The sequence below is a fragment of the Centroberyx gerrardi genome, chromosome 2 (assembly GCF_048128805.1).
Source record: "Centroberyx gerrardi isolate f3 chromosome 2, fCenGer3.hap1.cur.20231027, whole genome shotgun sequence".
NCBI lineage: Eukaryota > Metazoa > Chordata > Actinopteri > Beryciformes > Berycidae > Centroberyx > Centroberyx gerrardi.
Window position 1 is genome coordinate 7423080 of NC_135998.1, and position 19182 is coordinate 7442261.

The following is a 19182-nucleotide window of genomic DNA, read 5'->3' on the forward strand; positions in this document are numbered from 1 at the left end:
TTATCACTCCAACTGCTGACGAAATGACCTGTCGCCTTTAATCACAGATACTCTTATGGGGTTTGTACATACCAGACACCAGAATTTAATTTGGGAAAATAGGGCGAATCTGCAGGGTCTCAATTAGGGGGGATGGGACACTCTTGATACTCTGATAAGATGGGTTAGGGTTAGGATTGATAAAATGGGTGAATTTCTACATAAATCTTGCCTAGTGTAGCTTTAAAGCACAACACTTGTTAAGGGTTTTCTTAAAACTCAACACACATTTAATCAGACTAACCCACCTTTTTACCAGCAACCTCCACCTTTCGAAGGGAGCAGATTAAAAAAAAAAAAAGTTTAATATGGCATGGGATGTACTGTATGTCTCACAAGCAGCAAGTCTCACAAGCACAGGGAGAGGGGAAGATCTAAGAAAGTGGGAGAGCCATGAATTTTTCCCCCAATATACCTAAACCAAGGTATAACATCATCCAACCAAATAAGCGTTGCCTCGAGGCAGCCGTGTGCGATCCAGATGAAGCCATGGTGTGGCTCATTAAGTCCGTGATCCAGTTGGCTTCTGATTCATGGTCTGCCAGGGTTTCGTGGCGCTATTAGCGAGGAGCGACTAAGAAGTTTCTGCTACACCACACAAAGGGAAGGCTGGAGGGGAGGCAAGGCAGCTAAAAATGGATCGTGCTTGTAATATATGCTTTTTTGCCAGAGAGACAACGTTTGTGTTTGTGTGGGTTTTTATGCATGTACACTACCAGTCAAAAGCTTGGACATACCCATTTTTCTTTATTTTTGCTATTTTTCCACATTTTAGAATAATAGTAAAGACATCAAAACTATGAAATAACACAAATGGAATTATGCACTGACCAAAAAAGTGTTAAACGAATCAAAACTATCTTATATTTTAGATTCTTTAAAGTAGCCGCCCTTTGCCTTGATGGAAAGACAAAGGCTTTGGAAAGAAATTCATGCAGAGGCATCAACTTCACTATTTATATTTGTCTAAGAAACACATTTCAAGCATTTAAGCATAAGCCTTTAGATCAAAATGGCTTTAAGAGAATGAAAAACAGAGTGAATTCAATCAGGTGTGTCCAGACTTTTGACTGGTAGTGTATACGTATACCTACACTCACCTTTTTCTCTCCAAATGCATTGTCAGTCTAAGAGTGCAGCAGGATGGGGGGAGTAACACAGGACAACCTCCATTAATTGTCATTTGCCATCTGGAATCTAATTTTCGTTAATATTATGTGGAAAACTAAAGCCAATTAAGTAAAGTGCAGCGGCAGCATGACTATCATTCTGTATGCATGTGACCTACCTTCTCTACTGGTGTATCCATCTTTGTGTGGTGGGAATGTTTTTATTTTGTTTTTTGGAGAGAGGGAAAAATGAGACGAGAAACTGTCAAAGCAGCCTGTTCTGCAGTGAAACACTGAAGGAACTTGACGATCAAAACACTAAGCGAGAGTCAAGAGCTACCAACAACTACTACTCTCCAACATCAGATCTGTCTGTATCTCAGGATAACACAAGACAACTTGAATATGCGATTTAAAGAACACTAGCAATCCTGTAAGTTTTGCATACTGGAAAAAATATGCTATATTTGCAACACTGGTAGAGGCAACCCACCTTCTCCTTGTCAGTCTATTGCAAACGAAAGAGAATTAAAAAGAAAATATAAATTAAAGAAAAGGGACAACAGAAAATCCAGATATGACATTTGTTTATATGGCAATGAGTGACAGGTTTTAGGAAAGGCCAGGGAAAAATGCCACAAAGTTCACTGAAGGAAGGTGAAAATTGAAGGTGGAAATTCACCACAGATGAACCATAAAATACTGAACACGGTAAATGCCACCATGAAAAACCACAAGGAGGTCTTGATCCACCGGGAGCGAGATGCAGCAAAGACAGAGAGTATGACTGCGATGTCGCAGCTGAACGACGAGCTCAACGAGAATGAACTGGACTGAATGGGACCATGAGCATGAGGTTCAGGGTTAATATCACTTCAGACCGCAACAAACCTCAACCTCAATTTTCTCCCCTTCCTCCCCTAGTTCCTCCTCCTCCTCCTCCTCCTCCTCCTCACTCTCCTCAAGCTAGGGACGGGAGTGAAAGACACAAAACCGTAGTGAACTTTGAAAAGTCGTCTACAAGTCTCATCTGACATTTCACATTACTGAAACTTTATTGAATGTGTGGAGTAACAACTTAAAAACTCGGGTTAAAAGTTCATTTCTGTGTATATATTTCCTTTACTTATTGCAAATACCGGTACTCAAATTTTCAGTAATTTTTCAGTAGTAGTGAGATGAACATGTGAGTATATGCAGTCATGTATCCAACTGAACACATGTATGCATATACAGTGAACCCGCCCTCACCCACCTGCCATGCTAGCATTATATTGTTGCGCTGGAAAAAGAGAGGAGAGACATGGCCATGACAAGACTGCGATAGGCTTTACAGAAATAAGCTGTAAATGCATACTTCAAAGGTCTGAATGTGAAAGAGGACAACATTAGAATTAGATTCATATGTAAAACCATTCAAATAACAAATAGTACAACTTTCATAAATAGAACTCAATCAGAGAGAAACAATCATTTGAAAAGTTTGGGAACACATTGCCTTTTCTAAATTTTCAAAGTACTATTTGATTTTCTCTGTTATTTTTCAATGAAGAAGTAAGGAAAAAATGCGTGCAATGTGTTTGTTAACATAAATAGCTATTTACTAATACTTTGGATATATTTATTCAGCTCTCAGCTTCATGTTCATCAAAGTGTCTTCTTTGGTGTGAAGAGAAGGTTTTTCATGGCAAAGCATCTCTGACTATTCACATGAAGAAAGTGTGAGCAGCAGTTCCAGCTGCTAAGGAGTTTTTTTTGATGAATGTATAGTTTCATTGTTTTAGTGTTATCATCACAAATATTTGCATGTACGGTTTTCTTTTCTCAAACTAAACCTAATTCGTCTTTAATGGGGTTAAGTTATTGCAAACTGACAAAGAAAACATGCTTATTTATTAAACATTTTCAAAAGCTAGGTGTCCCCACCTTTTGACGGCCAGTGTATCCCTGGGGATGAAGATTGGGTTTGTAGCAGCAACTTACCATACAAAGTGCCACTGTACACAAACAAAGCTCGCTCAGTCACTTTTCTTTGTCTCTCTCTCATCCTCTCTCTCTGCTCTCTCTCTGCTCCCATCACCTACTCACTTCCACACACAACTCTTCTATCTCTCTCTCTATACAGAACCTGCAAGCAAACCGCCTTTTAACTCCAGCAGATCAAGTCACGATGCTCAACCAAGTATTTGACACAAACAACGTCCATAAAAGAGCCTGATACATTTGCCTCATAATGCGACTCCTCCAAACCGTGAACCTCAAAATAAAGGTGATGATCCACTTCAGTACGGCCATAACGACAGCTACAGAAAGTATCAAACTCCAACTCAAAAAAACGCCACATCTGCATTAACCATCAAAGAAAAATTCCACCCTCGGATGCTTTTACACTGTTAGATATCATCAATTTGTGATTTTCAATGCACTCCAGCAGATAGGCTACTTTGTGATGAAATGTTGTAATTCACTTTTTTGCTGTAGTCACTTTTCCTCAATCCGCCTTGTCTACTTCTACTTCAGTTAGTGATTTTCTACATTTTCCAGCCTCTTCAGACTTGCTGCATTCAGCTGTTGGTTATATGTGTAGGTGGAGAGAGAGACAGCGATGGCAACAGCGGAGCGAGAGTTTCTCCAGTCAAGAAACACAACCTGTCTTGTGGCTGCATTGCATTCTGGTCTATTGAGTCGGTGGAGAAATTGGTCTCTCTCCTCTTCTATGATGGATTTCTCCCTGTATGATTGTTGAACGTTGGTGCAAAATGGCGGCTCTAGAAAGAAGCCCTCGCTCTTTGATTCTGAGGGACTGTAAAACCTGCAAATTTCTCTGCTATCAAACTCCATTGTAGCTGCTGGAAATAACTCAACATGTTGTCACGTCGTCTACGTTTGTCCAGTTATCTACAGGAATAAGAAAAATACACCAGCAAACAACAAAACTGACCCAGAAATGCAAGGTGCAGTCCCGTTAACAGTGTTCAAGTATTTTAGGGTGGATTTTTCCTTTAACACAAGGTATCTCAGGATTTTGGAAGGCTCTAGTAGGACTAAGCTATACACTAGAGAGGGGTTGTCTATTTTAGGTGCTAGGTCTATTGGTCAGCCTTTAAACTTCAGTTTAAAGTTTCAGTAGCGTAGCGGTTAGGAAGACTGTCCCATGACTGGAAAATGTCAGGTTCACAGCCACAGCCATGTGTCCTGTCGATGCTAAATTAGCTAAAGTAAATATAAACGGCTCTAATTACCATGTAATTAGACAGTGACAATAAATTATATAGTAAATAATTAGTTGTAATAGAGACCCAAGTAATACTGCAAAAAAGAGAGCGAGACTGGGCAGTGTTCTTCTCTCAGTTAGCACCAGGTTATTTTTCTCAAGGTGTAACCGAATCTTAACAATGCCGTAAATTTTCCATCAAGTGAATTATAGGCCAATTGAATTGTCAAACTTTGTTACTGTCTAACTACACTGCAATTCAGGACAAAGGAAGCTTGAATCTAAACTGCTGCCAATTTACTCATTTACCCACCAGAGTCTTTGCCTCCTCATCCTCAGTTACGACCTGCTGTCCAAGCCAGAGGGAGAGTGAAAAGTCGTGTTTACCACACTGATCAATGCAGTGGTATACTGCACACCATCAAATTGATTAAACTACTGAAAGGCTACATTTATTTGGACAAACATCTGCTCATTCAAGCCCTGATCGATCACGATGCAAACCTACCTCCTCTCCTTCCTCCTCCTCCTCTTCCATCAGTTCATTTTGCTTTAATGGTAAAGTGAACACATTGGTTGAAACTTTAGCTACAGTGTCCAACAGCTAACAAATCCTACAACCAACCAGCCAGTTCTATAAAATACAACACTACAGCTGCAACAGGGAAATAACAACTATAACTATATGCAGACGCCATAGTAATATAATTGGGAGTCTAAGCAGAGGGAGGTCACAGCTGACAGAGAATCTATTGATTGTCCTTACTGCAGCTTCACTCAGGACACTGATATGGAGGACATAATTAAATTAAATGCTAATGCAACACTCTAGTCTATTAGCCAGCGCAGGGTCAAACCTGTGGCGATATTGATCTACGGCTCTACTTTCATTGACAGCATCACATCAAACACCGAGGTGGGACATACACTTTGCTACACAACCCGTCCATAACGTATTTGAGACTGTCCCCTAGTCCAGCACTAATGGAAATCTACTCTAAATGGCCAAAACTACCGCTACTGTACATACCATTGCTTCTTCTGTTGCAATCTGACACACGGGGACACAGACACAGTTGTTATAATACAGAGAAAGAGGACAAACCCCACCCAAAAAAATCTACACTACCAGTCAAAAGTTTGGACACACCACATTTTTCTATATTTTTATTATTTTCCACATTTTAGGATAATAGTAAAGACATCAAAACTATGAAATAACACAAATAGAATTATGCAGTGACCAAAAAAGTGTTAAACAAATCCAAACGATCTTATATTTTAGATTCTTTAAAGTAGCTGCCCTTTGCCTTGATGGAAAGGCAAAGGCTTTGGAAAGAAATTCATACATAGGATCAACTTCACTATTTATATTTGTCTAAGAAACAAATTTCAAGCATTTAGGCATAAGCCTTTAGATCAGAATGGCTTTAAGAGAATGAAAAACAGAACATTCAATCAGGTGTGTCCAAACTTTTGACTGGTGGTGTATTTTTAGATATTTAGTGAACTTCGACTCAGTAAGTTCTTCCCTCTTGGTTGAAAAGCAGGAAACATGGAGCTCTTGCTTCAGAGTCACATCTCACTCGGCACCACACCTCTTCGCCACACTCCTTCCTCACAGCAGTGACTCATCAGCTTGTTAAAACGAACCCCTCCGCCATTACATTTCTTCTTCGTTTTAATTCCCCTCCCCCCTTTTTCTGCGACTCCATCGCTCTACGTAGGGAACTTTACCAATGTCTGATGTTTATATATAAAAACGTAGATGTCAAAAGTTACACGCGAAAGAGAAAAGTTCCCTCTGACAACTTTTTTGAGGGTTTCCACCCACCCACATCGATCCTTATCCGTCTGTCAAAGAGAAGCCGTTAAACTTGAGTTGTCTTCCTTTCCCCAGCTTTGTGTTTCTGCCTACCTGTTTGGCACCCATGGACTCAAACATCTTCTCCAGCTGGATCCTTAACTGCTGCACATTATTCATCAGGACGCAGGGCTGCAAGGGGGGGAGACAGATGTACTGCAGTCAGGTCGAGTTTATTTATAGACCTCTTTATCTCAGGCAGGTCTCAAAGGGCTTCACCATATCATATACCATACTACATCATATACAGGTCATATATAGTGAGAATACACAGGTGCCCTTGGAGCCGGGACAAGTACTACACTCAAAATACTTTGTATCTGTATACAGTGAAGTATACTCTTAATTGACTCGTACTATCATCTGTGCACTTGTACTTGCACTATATATGAGGTCCTGTGAAAGTTTGTATGTTGTATGCACAGTATATGTATCATGTAAATTCTATGTAGTCCCCTGTTTAATGAGAAAAAGCAATTTTAGGAAACACAGACTAGACTTATTCATTTTTATTTACCTAATTTCCCCATAGGGCTCAAGTTTCATCTAATGTTATGTATTAAATAAGGAGGTATGAATTCAATATGCTTTTAAGAACTGGTATTCATTTTCAAACACTTGCAAGATAACTTTAAGAAATTGTTTGCAAATGAGTGAAATGATATCCACCATAATAAAAACTTTTTAATCTTGTCAAGTGTCAAAATTAAAAGATCCCAAAAATTAGATTTTATAATATGTTATTTAGGGTCTACAACAGAGAACAGCTGAAAGGCTAACTTAAACTTAAATAAGTGACTTTAAAAAGGACCTATCATGACATCTAAAATGTAAAGAATAACAAGACAGTATTATTTGAGAATTGTATGTAGAGCAGGTTGTGTTGGGTGAGATATAAATGGAGGGTAACAAAAATATTATGTGCTGTAAGGCGGTGATAACTTACAATCTTCTCTTTGTCAATGTAAGAAGGAAAGCTCTTGGTCAGAATGGCACTGTACTGCAGCAGAACTTTGGCAATAGTCTGTGTTGGTGAAGAGGAAAAAAAAGACATTAAAACTTCATATAGAATATAACAAGGATATAATTACATTTCCAACAGTTTAAAATCCTATTACTTATTCATAATAATATTGTTTAAGTGGGAATAATTCTGAGCTGTTGTGCAGTATGTCAGAGGGAAAATTTCTCGAGTAAAACTATTAGAAAGAGTCCCAGATGCCCCTTAATGTATTCTCTGGCATGCAGAAAACCAATCCCCAAACTGTGCCAGACCCGCCCCTGGGAGGACAGGATTATGTCCAATTCAACATTTCTATTTAATGAGGACATATCAAATTCCTTTTAGACAAATGTGAATGTCCCTCCAGACAACGCTGTCGCTTTTTTTTGCTGTGGCAATTTCTCCGGTCTAATATGAGGTATTACTGGAAAAACAAGAAAAACTGTTTTCGAAAGGAAGAAGTCTAGACGGTCATCATCGATCATTTTTAATAACATTTGGAAATTTCAGACCCAAACCCAAAACATGTTTGACGTAGCTCCAATAACTATAATTGAAACATAAAACAAAAGCAAGAGTTCTGTCCTGCTCTCCGAATCCAATCCTTTTAAATATCAAGGCTGGTTGGAAGGTTTTAGAGGGCATCGTTTTCCATCTAGTCATTGGGCCGACGAAGCGGGTTACCTTGGAGAAGCGGCGGCTGTACTGAGCCATGACGCTGGGGTCGGGACATTCCAGTTTCTTGATGATCTCAAAGCTCTGGTTGAGCTGGGTGAAGATGTCCACCACGGAGCAGGAGAACAGAGCGTGCTCCGACGTCTGCTGGAACTGGCATGGCGAAAAGGCGGCAGAGGAAAAACACAAACAGTACACAAACAGACTTAGCTGTAATCCATATCTAACATACTGTATACTTACACAGGAGGCAGTATGTGAAAAATATCCACATGCTACATGTCAATTTCAACATAATATGCTGAACCAAGCTGAAGCCCAAATGCTTATGAGTCTGTCAACATGGGTTTCAGTGATTTCCGTGATTTCTTTGGTCGATTTTACCATCATTATAGCAGCCAGGTAGTATTTTTGGTCTAATATTTTAGTGCTAGTACTTTTCTTTTTGTCTACTCTAATCAAATCTCAGTGAAAAAAGTACAACATTCTGGTATTTACAGTCTATGTTGGAGAACAAAGTTAGTAAACAAATTCAACATACTGAAACTACCAGCTGATCACCAGGTGAATTCAGACACAAGCAGTGTGATACCATCACATTAAAATGGACATAATGCATCCAATAGCACATATGAGAATACTGAATGCATGAATGTAGAGTGATATGTATTGTCTACTATATATTAGTATACATATGTGCATTAGTATGTATTATTAATCTAATGTTTTGTACCGAACCTTTGCATTGTATGTGAGGTCCTGTTGTCCTTGTACCATGTGTGCCTATATGTACGAGCTGTCACTATATCTCTGCACCAATGTCACCACGACAAATTCTTGTACATCTTTTTTGTATTTGGTGATTAAAGTGATTGTGATTCAACAGCACATGTGTGAAATGATGTAGTCACACTGCTGGAGGAACTGTTGGAAAGGTGATCTACGATGTAATATTGTAACAACACAAATCAAACAAAGGCTTCTTACTCCGTCTTTTTTGTCTCTCTCTAGCGCTCCATGCATGAACTCCATGGACACGTCCTCGTTTTCATCCAGCCACTGCAGCACAAACTGTAAGAACCATCTGCAAGGGAACATCAGGATGGATAGAGTTAAAATAATTTCTGAGCAATTCGTCTATTATACTTACTGGTCTTGTATAGCTTAACAGAGTATTGAATCCTGGCACCACCACTACCAGGATTTGATTTCCACTAGGGCTACCTAGCTAAAAATATATGGATTCATTGAACAGTAAGGAACTCTAAATAAAAGCTTCCACCAAATGCCTTATTATTAGTGCTGAAATGATTAGTTGATTCATTGATTAGTCGATCGTCAGAAAATTAATCGATTGTAATTTGGATAATTTGATTATAATTTGATTTAATCGTTTTAGTCATTTATCAAGTAAAAATACCAAACATTTGTTGGTTACAGTTTCAAAGGTACTAAGATTTGCTTGCTTTTGTCCTTTTCATATCATTATAAAATGAATACTTCAGGTTTTTTTTAGCTGCTGGTCAGACTAAGTAAGCAATTTTAAGAATCACTTTTGGCTCTAGTAACTTGTAACGGGCATTTGTCATTATTTTTGCCATTTTGTAGACTAAATGATTAATTAATCGAAATAATCAATAGATTAATGGATAATGAAAACAATCTTTAGTTGCAGCCCCACTTGTTATATTAATCAATCTCAAGTTACTGTTTTCCTTCCCTGTGTGTACAAGTGAACCAGTCATGGGGACTTACGATGGGTAGTCGGGGACAACGCCCTTAAAGTTTGGCAGCTCCTTCACATACTCATTGTAGAGCCACTTGACCTTGAAGTGCAGGTTCATGTAGTCGGCGCTCTTACACAGCCTGTGCTTCTCGTGTTCTGCGGAGGAAACACAAACAAAGCGGCCGGTGAGGGGCGTGGCGAGTTTGTTTTCTTGTTTCAAGGTGCAAGAGAGAGAGAATTAGAGTGGGAGAGAGAGTCTAAACCCCTCAGAGGTCTTTCCAGACTCATAAGGGGTCACTCTGTCACGCTCTGGAGGGGATGATAAACTGGTAGATGAATACGGTGCATGGGCAGGAACGCACGGCTGTACACACACACACACACACACACACAGACACACACAGGTTTGTATTACTATACTTGTGAGGACCATTGATTGACGAAATTCATTCCATAACCACTAACCCTCAAAACTACATGCCTGACCTTCGGCATTTTTACCCAAACCTAATCCTAAATTTAATCCTAAACACAAAACCAAATCCTAAATTATCCAAACCCAAACCTAAACCTAATCTTAACCTTAATCCTAAACCCATACTAAACCCTAAACTATCCAAACCTAAACTTAATCCTAACCTTAATCCTAAACCCTAAACTATCCAAACCTAAACCTAATCCTAACCTTAATCCTACACCCAAACTAAACTCTACATTATCCAAATTTAAACCTAATCTTAACCTTAATCCTACACCCAAACTAAACCCTACACTATCCAAACTAAAACCTAATCCTAACCTTAATCCTAAACCCAAGCCAAACCCTTAACTATCTAAACCTAAACCAGATTTTTGCTAAAAAAAAAATATTGAGGCACTTGAGTATCTTTTTAACGACCTGCTCTTTCAGTTCAGAAATTTTTCTACACAAGCACTCGTCCTCTGACTCAAGCAGTAAGCACTTTTTGAGCAAACTCTTTCAGGACTCTTTCCACCTCTGGATGCCCCCAATTCTGGAACCATTTTCCATCATTTTTTTCTATTAATGCCAGCTGAAAATGAAGGGGTCACCACTCCTGTATTTTATTCAGTGAAAGGGATATTTCAGAGCGATCGTCAGCGTCGGGGATTCATCTTGAGGACAGGGGGGCTGGATAAAGGCTCACTGCCTCTGGGGACAGGTGGTGCTGTACAATGCAGCACACAGCAGCGGAGAACAGAGAGACTCCTGGGAGACATAAGCAGCTTTCACACCCTGCAGTTATTATTGCACTCTTTCACTTGCTGCATGCCTGCATTGTATCTTTTCTACCCAGAATTTCTACCCGGAGTTTCTCCATCCCTCCTCCCTGCTTCATTCCTTACTTGTTTTTTTTCTCAGCTTTCCCTCTCACTTGCCTCCACAATGCAGCATGGGAGAATCGTACTATACTACCAGTCAAGTTTGGACACACCACATTTTTCTTTATTTTTACTATTTTCCACATTTTAGAATAGAAAAAGAATAGAATTTTAGAATAGTAAAGACATCAAAACTATGAAATAACACAAATGGAATTATGCAGTGACCAAAAAAGTGTGAAACAGATCCAAACTATCTTATACTTTAGATTCTTTAAAGTAGCCGCCCTTTGCCTTGATGGAAAGGCAAAGGCTTTGGAAAGGAATTCATACATAGGCATCAAATTCACTATTTATATTTGTCTAAGAAACACATTTCAAGCATTTAATGATAAGCCTTTAGATCAAAATGGCTTTAAGAGAATGAAAAACATAGTACATTCAATCAGGTGTGTCCAAACTTTTCACTGGTAATGTATAAAGAGACCAGGGTAAGACAACAGACTTTACTATAGGGTTGAACTTATAGGTACTATACTACTTCAGGGGGAACTGGGAGCCTATTGCATATTCAAACTACATTAGGACTGCGTTCTGTCTTGGATTTGGGGGGCAGGAGGATGAGATGGGATGGAGTTGATGCTCTTACCAGCATAAAATGTCTGGCCTCGACAGGCGAATGTGGAAGGGGCTAGAGGATGATGAAGATGGGCATGGAGGAATAAGAAGAGAGAAATGTATGGAACAAAAAAATGGAAATATCGAACCGATAGAATACACAGCCTAGTCAGTGACGAATTCGCTACATATTTTCTTAAGGTCTAATTTCTGGATGAGAAAGGTTTCAATGCAAAATGAGATATCCTCCTTTTGAAAAATAGTGACAGCTACGCTTATGAAGTTATTGATAGCACAAAATTAAAACAAATCATTTCAAAGGACAGAAGGTCTTTGACTGACAAAATAATAACTCTATTAAAGATTGGATTCTATTTTAGAGATATTGAATAATGAACTTCAGGTAATTATTTTTTCCCCCAAATGGATATATAGTGTTTTGGAAACTCTTCATATATTGCTGACTTTTTGAGGGCTATAAATCACCACAGTGGTTGTTGGTGTTATTGTTATATAGATGGTTTACAACTATTTGTCCAAATTCAAACAGTAGGATACTATTGTCTGTACATCTATGCCATCACTTCACTATAGCATGTCTCACCCTGCTGCCAGTGGTAGTGATCAACATTATCCATGACTGAAAAACAGGAGAGGATAAATGAAAAGATTGAAATGAGGATGGAAAAACAGGAGCTGACACAACATTTAACGTTCAGGCTTTGCATACACACACACACACACACACTAGTCTCCAATTGCAGACATAGAGATTGCTTCTCTGTTTGAAGACGCACACACATCCACACACCATTATATGCATTTACTCTGATACAGGTGAGGATTGTATTTATCATATTTGCATTACTTTGTTGAATGTAAAATGGGGAAAAGGACAACATACTGTATATTTAATTTGATACAGCAAGAAAGAAATAGACTGGGTAGATAGACTGGATATCTGACGCCAATTAAAGCTCACCTTCCATAGCATACTTCATGTCTTGAGCAAACAGCGTCCACATGACCTCAGCGGACACCTTCCCTACGTTCAGCTCTTGAGGGAACCTGAGAGAGAAATGATAGTTTGAGAAACCGTTATGCAGTTATGTACCAGTGTCAGACACAGGTAAGGACTAGTTCAGAAACTCCTATACCATTCATTAATAAGTGGTAGACTCCCACTTTGTGAGACTGTATATTTCTTGCCAGTTTAAGAGAGTAAGGGTTAAGGCATAACAGCGTATGCCGGTTACTAACTGGTTCAGAACGGGTGTGTAGGAGTTCCTGTCCTCTTCAATGATGGAGACGATGAGCGTGATGAGTTTAGGCCAGAAGTCCAGGTTCTTGATGCTTGGACCCTGCTCCTCCAAAGGAAGCTCCTCCTTGTTCTGGATTAGAGCACAACACAGTCAGTCACTAAAAGAGACTTGAGAGGGGCTAAACATAATCAGTATACACACCAGGCTTAATGTTTATAAGTCTCCAAAAAAAGACTTGTGGTCCCTGTAATGCTTGGCAGTCATGCTCAAGGCAGCTGAAAAGCATCCTGAAGCAAAAATCATCATTTCTACTTTGCCTCCCCATTTTGATGTTCCTCTTCATATCATCATGGGTGACAACATGGATTTAAACAAAAGATGTGGATTTATCCCTAATTTGCCTGTGGCTCTCCAAAAGAATAATTGCATTCATCACATGAAAGATTAAGTGCATCTCACTGTAGACGGAGAGAGTCTAAAAGTGAAGCTGCCAAGCCGCATAACATTAAGAGCTGTCAAGAAGACCATGCATCACCACTGTCCTTTCCTAAGTCGTCTTTACAGAGAGCGTCTCACCCGGGGAAAAGGCAGAGAAGAATCAGCATTCATTTGTGTGTAAAGATGCTAAGCTGGAGAAACGGTGGGTTAAAATAACCCAGTTCTGACCCGGCCCACCACCAAGGAGAACAGCCGGAGAAAAGCCTGAGCTGACCCAGTATGTGTTCAGTGGAAATTAAAGGCGGACAATAGCAGGAGCAAATACCATGGTAACCATGGCAACCATCTCACACCACAACAAGCGTCCCATCACCTGTGTGTAAGGTGGTGTGGAAGCTGGGCTATCAGCGGGAAACTGGTGATTGCTGTCTACTTGAGGTGAGGGAGAACCACAAAAAAATCAAAGCTAGGTTAACAGAGACTTTGTTTCATTTCAAGCAGGCAAATCTACAGATATTAACGGAAAAATCTTGAATATACCGGACGTATAAATGGCCTTGTTTTGAAACAATATCACACATTAATCATCCACATAAAGCTTTTTGCTGCATGAGATCCAGTCATTCCTGTGTATTCCCTCCCGCAGTGTTAAGATAATCATACCGGGTAAAAGGTGGATAAAGAATGCTTGTGTAAACTGATCATGATTCATTCTATCCAGCTCTGCTCCGTCATTTTTAGCCAGTTTCAGCTGTGTAAAGATGGCAATAGAGAGCAGAAAGCTCCTCCGCTTTCAATTCTGAAAGGAATAGATTCTCCTCCATGCCAGGACGTGCAAACCCCTCTACACACTCCTCCAAGACAAGTCAGCAGCATTTTTCACATCCCTCACAGACAGATCAGGAACCCCCACTGACAAATGCCTTGATTCTCAACTCTCCTCCCAGAAATGTCTGGGCTGTTCTCCTCCTCTTCAGAGAAGCCAGATCCTTCCTCTTCCTGTTATTCCTATGCCAGGTCCCCACCCTATATCCACAGGTGTTTGATTCCTCCAACAAATTTCCAGAAATACCCATTCCCTCCATCACACCTTGTCCAGTGTCCAGGTCCTTCCACCCCCGATCCAAAGTTGCCAGATCCCTCCACCAAACTTTCCAACCGTTCTGGGACAGACATCACACTCTATTCTAGTAGACAGGGTCCCACAACCAAACCCCATTTTATCCCCATTTCCACCTGTGCTGCATTTCAGACATGGAATGAATAAACAATATTTCATAAAATCCAGTGTTCTCCACCCCAGCCATTCATAAACATGTCCCTACAACTGCTGAATTAGCTTATAAAATTGCTATAATTAAGACAATTGAACCATTTGGAAGTACTGAGCAAGGAACATTAGGGAACTTTGTTATAAGGAGGATATTTTGTGGGTTTTTTTTGCATTCATGTCTTGCAACATATCAAGTATTTTTCTTCTCAGTGGCTGCAGAGCCAACACAAACTACATCAAACAAAAAGACCAGAACAAAAGGTGTGCATAGGTGAGGAGGGAGAGAAAGACTGATGGTCTGAAGGCTTTTTAAGCCCAAGGAGTACACCGGGCCCAGGTGCACTCCAATCAGCCTCAGCGACGACCCCACCCACCAGGCTCCTGCAAGATACAGAGCCAGGAGAGTGGGAGGGTCGTCACAAGGCTGCTGCACCAGGCTCCCTTGGCGAATCAGTACATGACTCACCGTGTCCAGAGGCTGGTACTGTCGGCTGTACAGCTCGTGGCAGTTATTGAAGATGTAGTCGTAGGTCGAGTTGAGGCAGGCCTTGACACAGTCCCTCACCACCTGGCTGGCTCTGGGTGGAGACTGCAACTCCTGGACCTGGACACCAGATGGAGATGGCAAATGATTGGTCACAATAATTTACACTTTAATCTACTTGCACAGCCTAGGATCAGTGTTTCTCACCTGGCAGGTTGGGACATAAATGTGGGTCACCAGATATTCTGACAGGGTCATGGGCAATGAGGAAGTTAAAAAGGGGATATTGTGCTATGTAATATGTAAGGTGGCAACTTCATGACCAAGGTTTTCATTTCAAAAGCAACTGAGAACCACCTGCCAAGATCCTATGGGGAGAAACTAGAGGAAAGAACTAGACACATCAAATACTGTCAGCCTACCTTCATCCTGAAGAAGGTGATGCTGGTTAGAAGGTCGACGGTGGATTTCAAGTCCTGCAGCCGCTCCTTACTGCTGGCGGGGAAGTGGTTCTACGAGAGGAAAACAAGTTTAGTTGACTTTAGTTTCAGTTTATTTTTCACCAACAAACCAAATAGAGAAAAACTCCAAATTGTGCAAGCAAGATGAAAAAAAACAAAAAAAAACAAAACACCAGTGGCATATTAAAATATCTTCCATCAGAAGAAACAAATGACATACTGTACTTATCAATTTGGAGAGCATGGTGACTTAATTTTACAACTGAGTGATGTACTCTCTGTACAATCTTATCAAACACTGTAAACTGGAGTGATGTGATGGTGTTCATATTTATAGATATTAGACATTGACTACTTAAGAGATAATGTATAACATTCACACTCCAAATGATTTAGGTCGATTCAAAATTGATTTAGGTTGGTTTTGGAAAATCAACATGGGATTTTATGGTCCATGTGAAGGTTTTGTTGGGTGGTGTTAGTTGCTGTAGTCCAATCAAGAGGACACCAAAGCATAAACCTGTTACTTGTGTTGGATAAAAACCTTATTTCTCCAGAAAGCCAGCTTTGCAAAACTTTTGTTGACTTTGATTCCAGATTGATGGCTATACATTTTTAAAAGTGGGCTACTGTGCGCCCTAAACTCATGAAACCTAGTCACCACACAGAGCTTCATGCTACCTTTCAAATCAGGAAAAAACTGAAAAACACCAAAACTGGAGTTGTGAGATTTTCATGTGAAAGCAAACATATACATTTTGAGAACATCAATCATCAATGGGTGGTGGTATTTATTTAGCCTAATCAAAATCTTACCCTATAAGTAGAGAGATCAATGCGCAAGGAGTTGTGTAGCTGGTCCAAGAGCTTGACAAAGCGCTCTTTCTATATGGGGGAGAAGAGAAAACAGAAGAGATGGAAAAAAATGAGGAAATGATGAGAGGATAAAGAACTGGACATTAGAGACACCAGAATAGACAAAGGTGGAGAGAGAATTATGGTGCTGGTATATGTATGTATTTTGTGTATTAAAAGTGAGGAAAAAGAGAGAGCGATAGGGATATAGAAAGAGGGAGAGAAAGACAGAACAAGCGTGTGTATTTGTGTGTATGTGTGTGTGTGTGTGTGTGTAAAAGTAAGAGAGACAGAGTAATAGAGTGAGAGAGAACCAGGCAGACAGAGAGAAGAGATATTGAGTGTGTTTGTCTGTGTGTTTCTCTGTGCCAGTACAAACCCCAAAGTTGGAGGCAGCAAAGCGGTCGGAGGCGGACACATTGGTGGAGGCGGTTGTGTGGGCGTAGAAGGCATTGATGTTGGCCAGCAGGGTGCTCATCACTGCAGGGACCCCGGGACACATGTACTTAGAAGACAGACAGGCAAAGTGCCTAGAGAGAGACGCAGAGGGAGAGCATGGTGAGGGCCTACGAAGCCGCGCTCCTCTCCCTGCAATTTGAACCTTCTCACAACTACACAGATGTTTCACCGTCATGGAGGCAAGATTTTGGTGATGTAATGTGGGAGTACAGCGTGACTGGCTGCGCCTCTATTTGGCCAGCTAGTGTCCTCTCAAGGGTCTCGTTTTCACCTAATGATCCCTATTAGGAACGGCCGTTTCATCTCCTCCATCAGCTACCTGGCACGTTTAGGCTGAGGGATGGCCCGCCGGAGTGCGCTTTGTGTGAATGATAGGCCCAGCTAACAGGCATCTGTATGGAGGATGACATTTCATGGAGACAGATCCATCCTCAGCCCACTTATAATTGACTTTCCTTCATTTGGAGGCCAACAGGGAATGACAACAGCACCGAATGGCACTTTCATGTGGGAGCAAAAGGAGAAAGCGAGGGACGAGGAAGAGGGGGGGGATGAAGAGACAGAGAAGGTGACGGACACATGGACAGGTAGAGAGAGAGAGGGAAAGGAGGATAGTCCATTTGTCCAAGGTGATATCTGAGACTCACGTCATGGCCTGGTAGATGGACTCAATCCCATAGCGCATGGCAAACTCGTCCACTATTTCCTGCGTCACGTCGTCAAAGTAGACTTTCCAAGCATCGTCCCCCTTGGCCTCTGGGATCTTCACCACTCCCTGGCCCAGAACATCAGTCGAATGGTGGAACAGGTTCTGGGATGGAAGGCAACATTGTGTTAATGTGTTTAGATCTGTTTAAAAGGTCCAGTGCAATGAGATTTGCATTCATCAATTTCATGGTAAAGTTTGTTAGAAGAACAATCCTCCACTCAATAGATGATTGAGGATGCAACCTTACCAAAGAATATTAGAGAGGCGGGATCTGTAAGCATTTTCAGGTGACTGTTATAAACTTATCTTTTCAGCTTAGCTTTTAATTAGCCTTCATTTTATCTGTTTAATTTGATTGTGTTCTTTTAATGCAATTCGCTTTGTCTATTTTCTTTCATTTGCATATTCTTATCTTTTTTATTTTTACTTGATTTTATTCTTTTAATGCAATGCATTTTACCTTTTTTAAATGTTTTAATTTGTTTGCCTTCTATTGATGTAAAGCACTTTGAGCTGCATGTTGTGTATGAAAGGTTCAAATACTGGATTTTTGTTCTCCAAAGAGAGAAATATTGGCTGCAGTGGAAGGTTCGGTTCTCACTCAGTCTTACAAGCTTTGTACCATCTAACCATCAAAAAAATGATGCTCATTGTGTTAGAAATCAACATCAAACTTTTCCTGCCTGATTTGAAATCACTGCACTGGATCTGTAAGGCGTTTCTGCTTCATTAGACAGTATAGTACCAATATTGGAATGGCAGGGTGGGGTTTTCAGTAGGGAGACCGTCCTTCAAGTGGAGGAACCCCAAGTTCCAGCATCAGCAAGCACCCATCCTGCTGAAGTGTCCTTGAGCAAGACACTGAATCCCTACCAGCTGCAGGGTTGCTGCTGTTTCTAAGTATGATTATTATACAGTGGAGAGGAACAGGAAAGATGGAGAGAGAGGAGATGACATGGTGACAAAGGTTGTAATAGATTTGAACCAATGATGTTGAGCATGTAGGGGTTCGGTGTCTTGCTCATGGGTTCTTCAACAGAAAACACGGCTGCTGATGGACACATTAGCTAACGAGAGGTTCTAACCTCTGACTTTTTTGACGATGAAACCGTCTCTTTAACCACTAGAAGTATAAGCTATGTGCCTTAGTCTGCTGAACCTCCAGAATATCCAGTGTGTTCAGGTTATCAACAGAAATACAACTCACGGCTTCTGTATATTTCACATAAGCACATAACGCAGACTGCTGAGTGCGATACCTCGTGCAGGCAGGTGTACTGGACGTGATAGGGAGCCACTTTCTCCTCTCCCTTGATCTCCACGCTGATTTGGAGGCGAATGGCACCCGACACGGCTGACTTGTCGGTTCTCTTTTCTGTAATTAAACACATATGTAGTCTTACAGTTATGCAGCCACACACACACACACACACACACACACACACACACACACACACACACACACACACACACACACACACACACACACACACTCTCGATTCATTACTCCAATCCAGATCTGTCACACTGAGGCAAATTAAAACCAGGTCTGTAAACGCAGCAGTAATTACAGACTATTAACATGGCAGTTCTATTGTAGGGGCACTGTTTCTCCAGTTTGATGACGGTGCAGCGCCTGCAACACTAATAGA

General features: G+C 40.6%; 1 protein-coding gene across 1 annotated transcript in view; it reads right to left on the reverse strand.

Annotated features, from left to right (window-relative positions):
- Positions 1-19182, reverse strand: part of unc13bb (unc-13 homolog Bb (C. elegans)) — an 85689-nt gene that overhangs the window by 6588 nt on the left and 59919 nt on the right. Inside the window, exons 19-31 of the mRNA XM_078285953.1 lie at positions 18790-18905; positions 17469-17632; positions 16742-16892; positions 16324-16392; positions 15469-15558; positions 15029-15166; positions 12850-12980; positions 12572-12657; positions 9660-9786; positions 8892-8988; positions 7914-8057; positions 7173-7250; positions 6281-6358 (exon numbers count right to left, since the gene is read on the reverse strand). Coding sequence (XP_078142079.1) covers positions 6281-6358; positions 7173-7250; positions 7914-8057; positions 8892-8988; positions 9660-9786; positions 12572-12657; positions 12850-12980; positions 15029-15166; positions 15469-15558; positions 16324-16392; positions 16742-16892; positions 17469-17632; positions 18790-18905 — 1469 coding nt within the window. The remainder of the gene's footprint in view (positions 1-6280; positions 6359-7172; positions 7251-7913; positions 8058-8891; positions 8989-9659; positions 9787-12571; positions 12658-12849; positions 12981-15028; positions 15167-15468; positions 15559-16323; positions 16393-16741; positions 16893-17468; positions 17633-18789; positions 18906-19182) is intronic.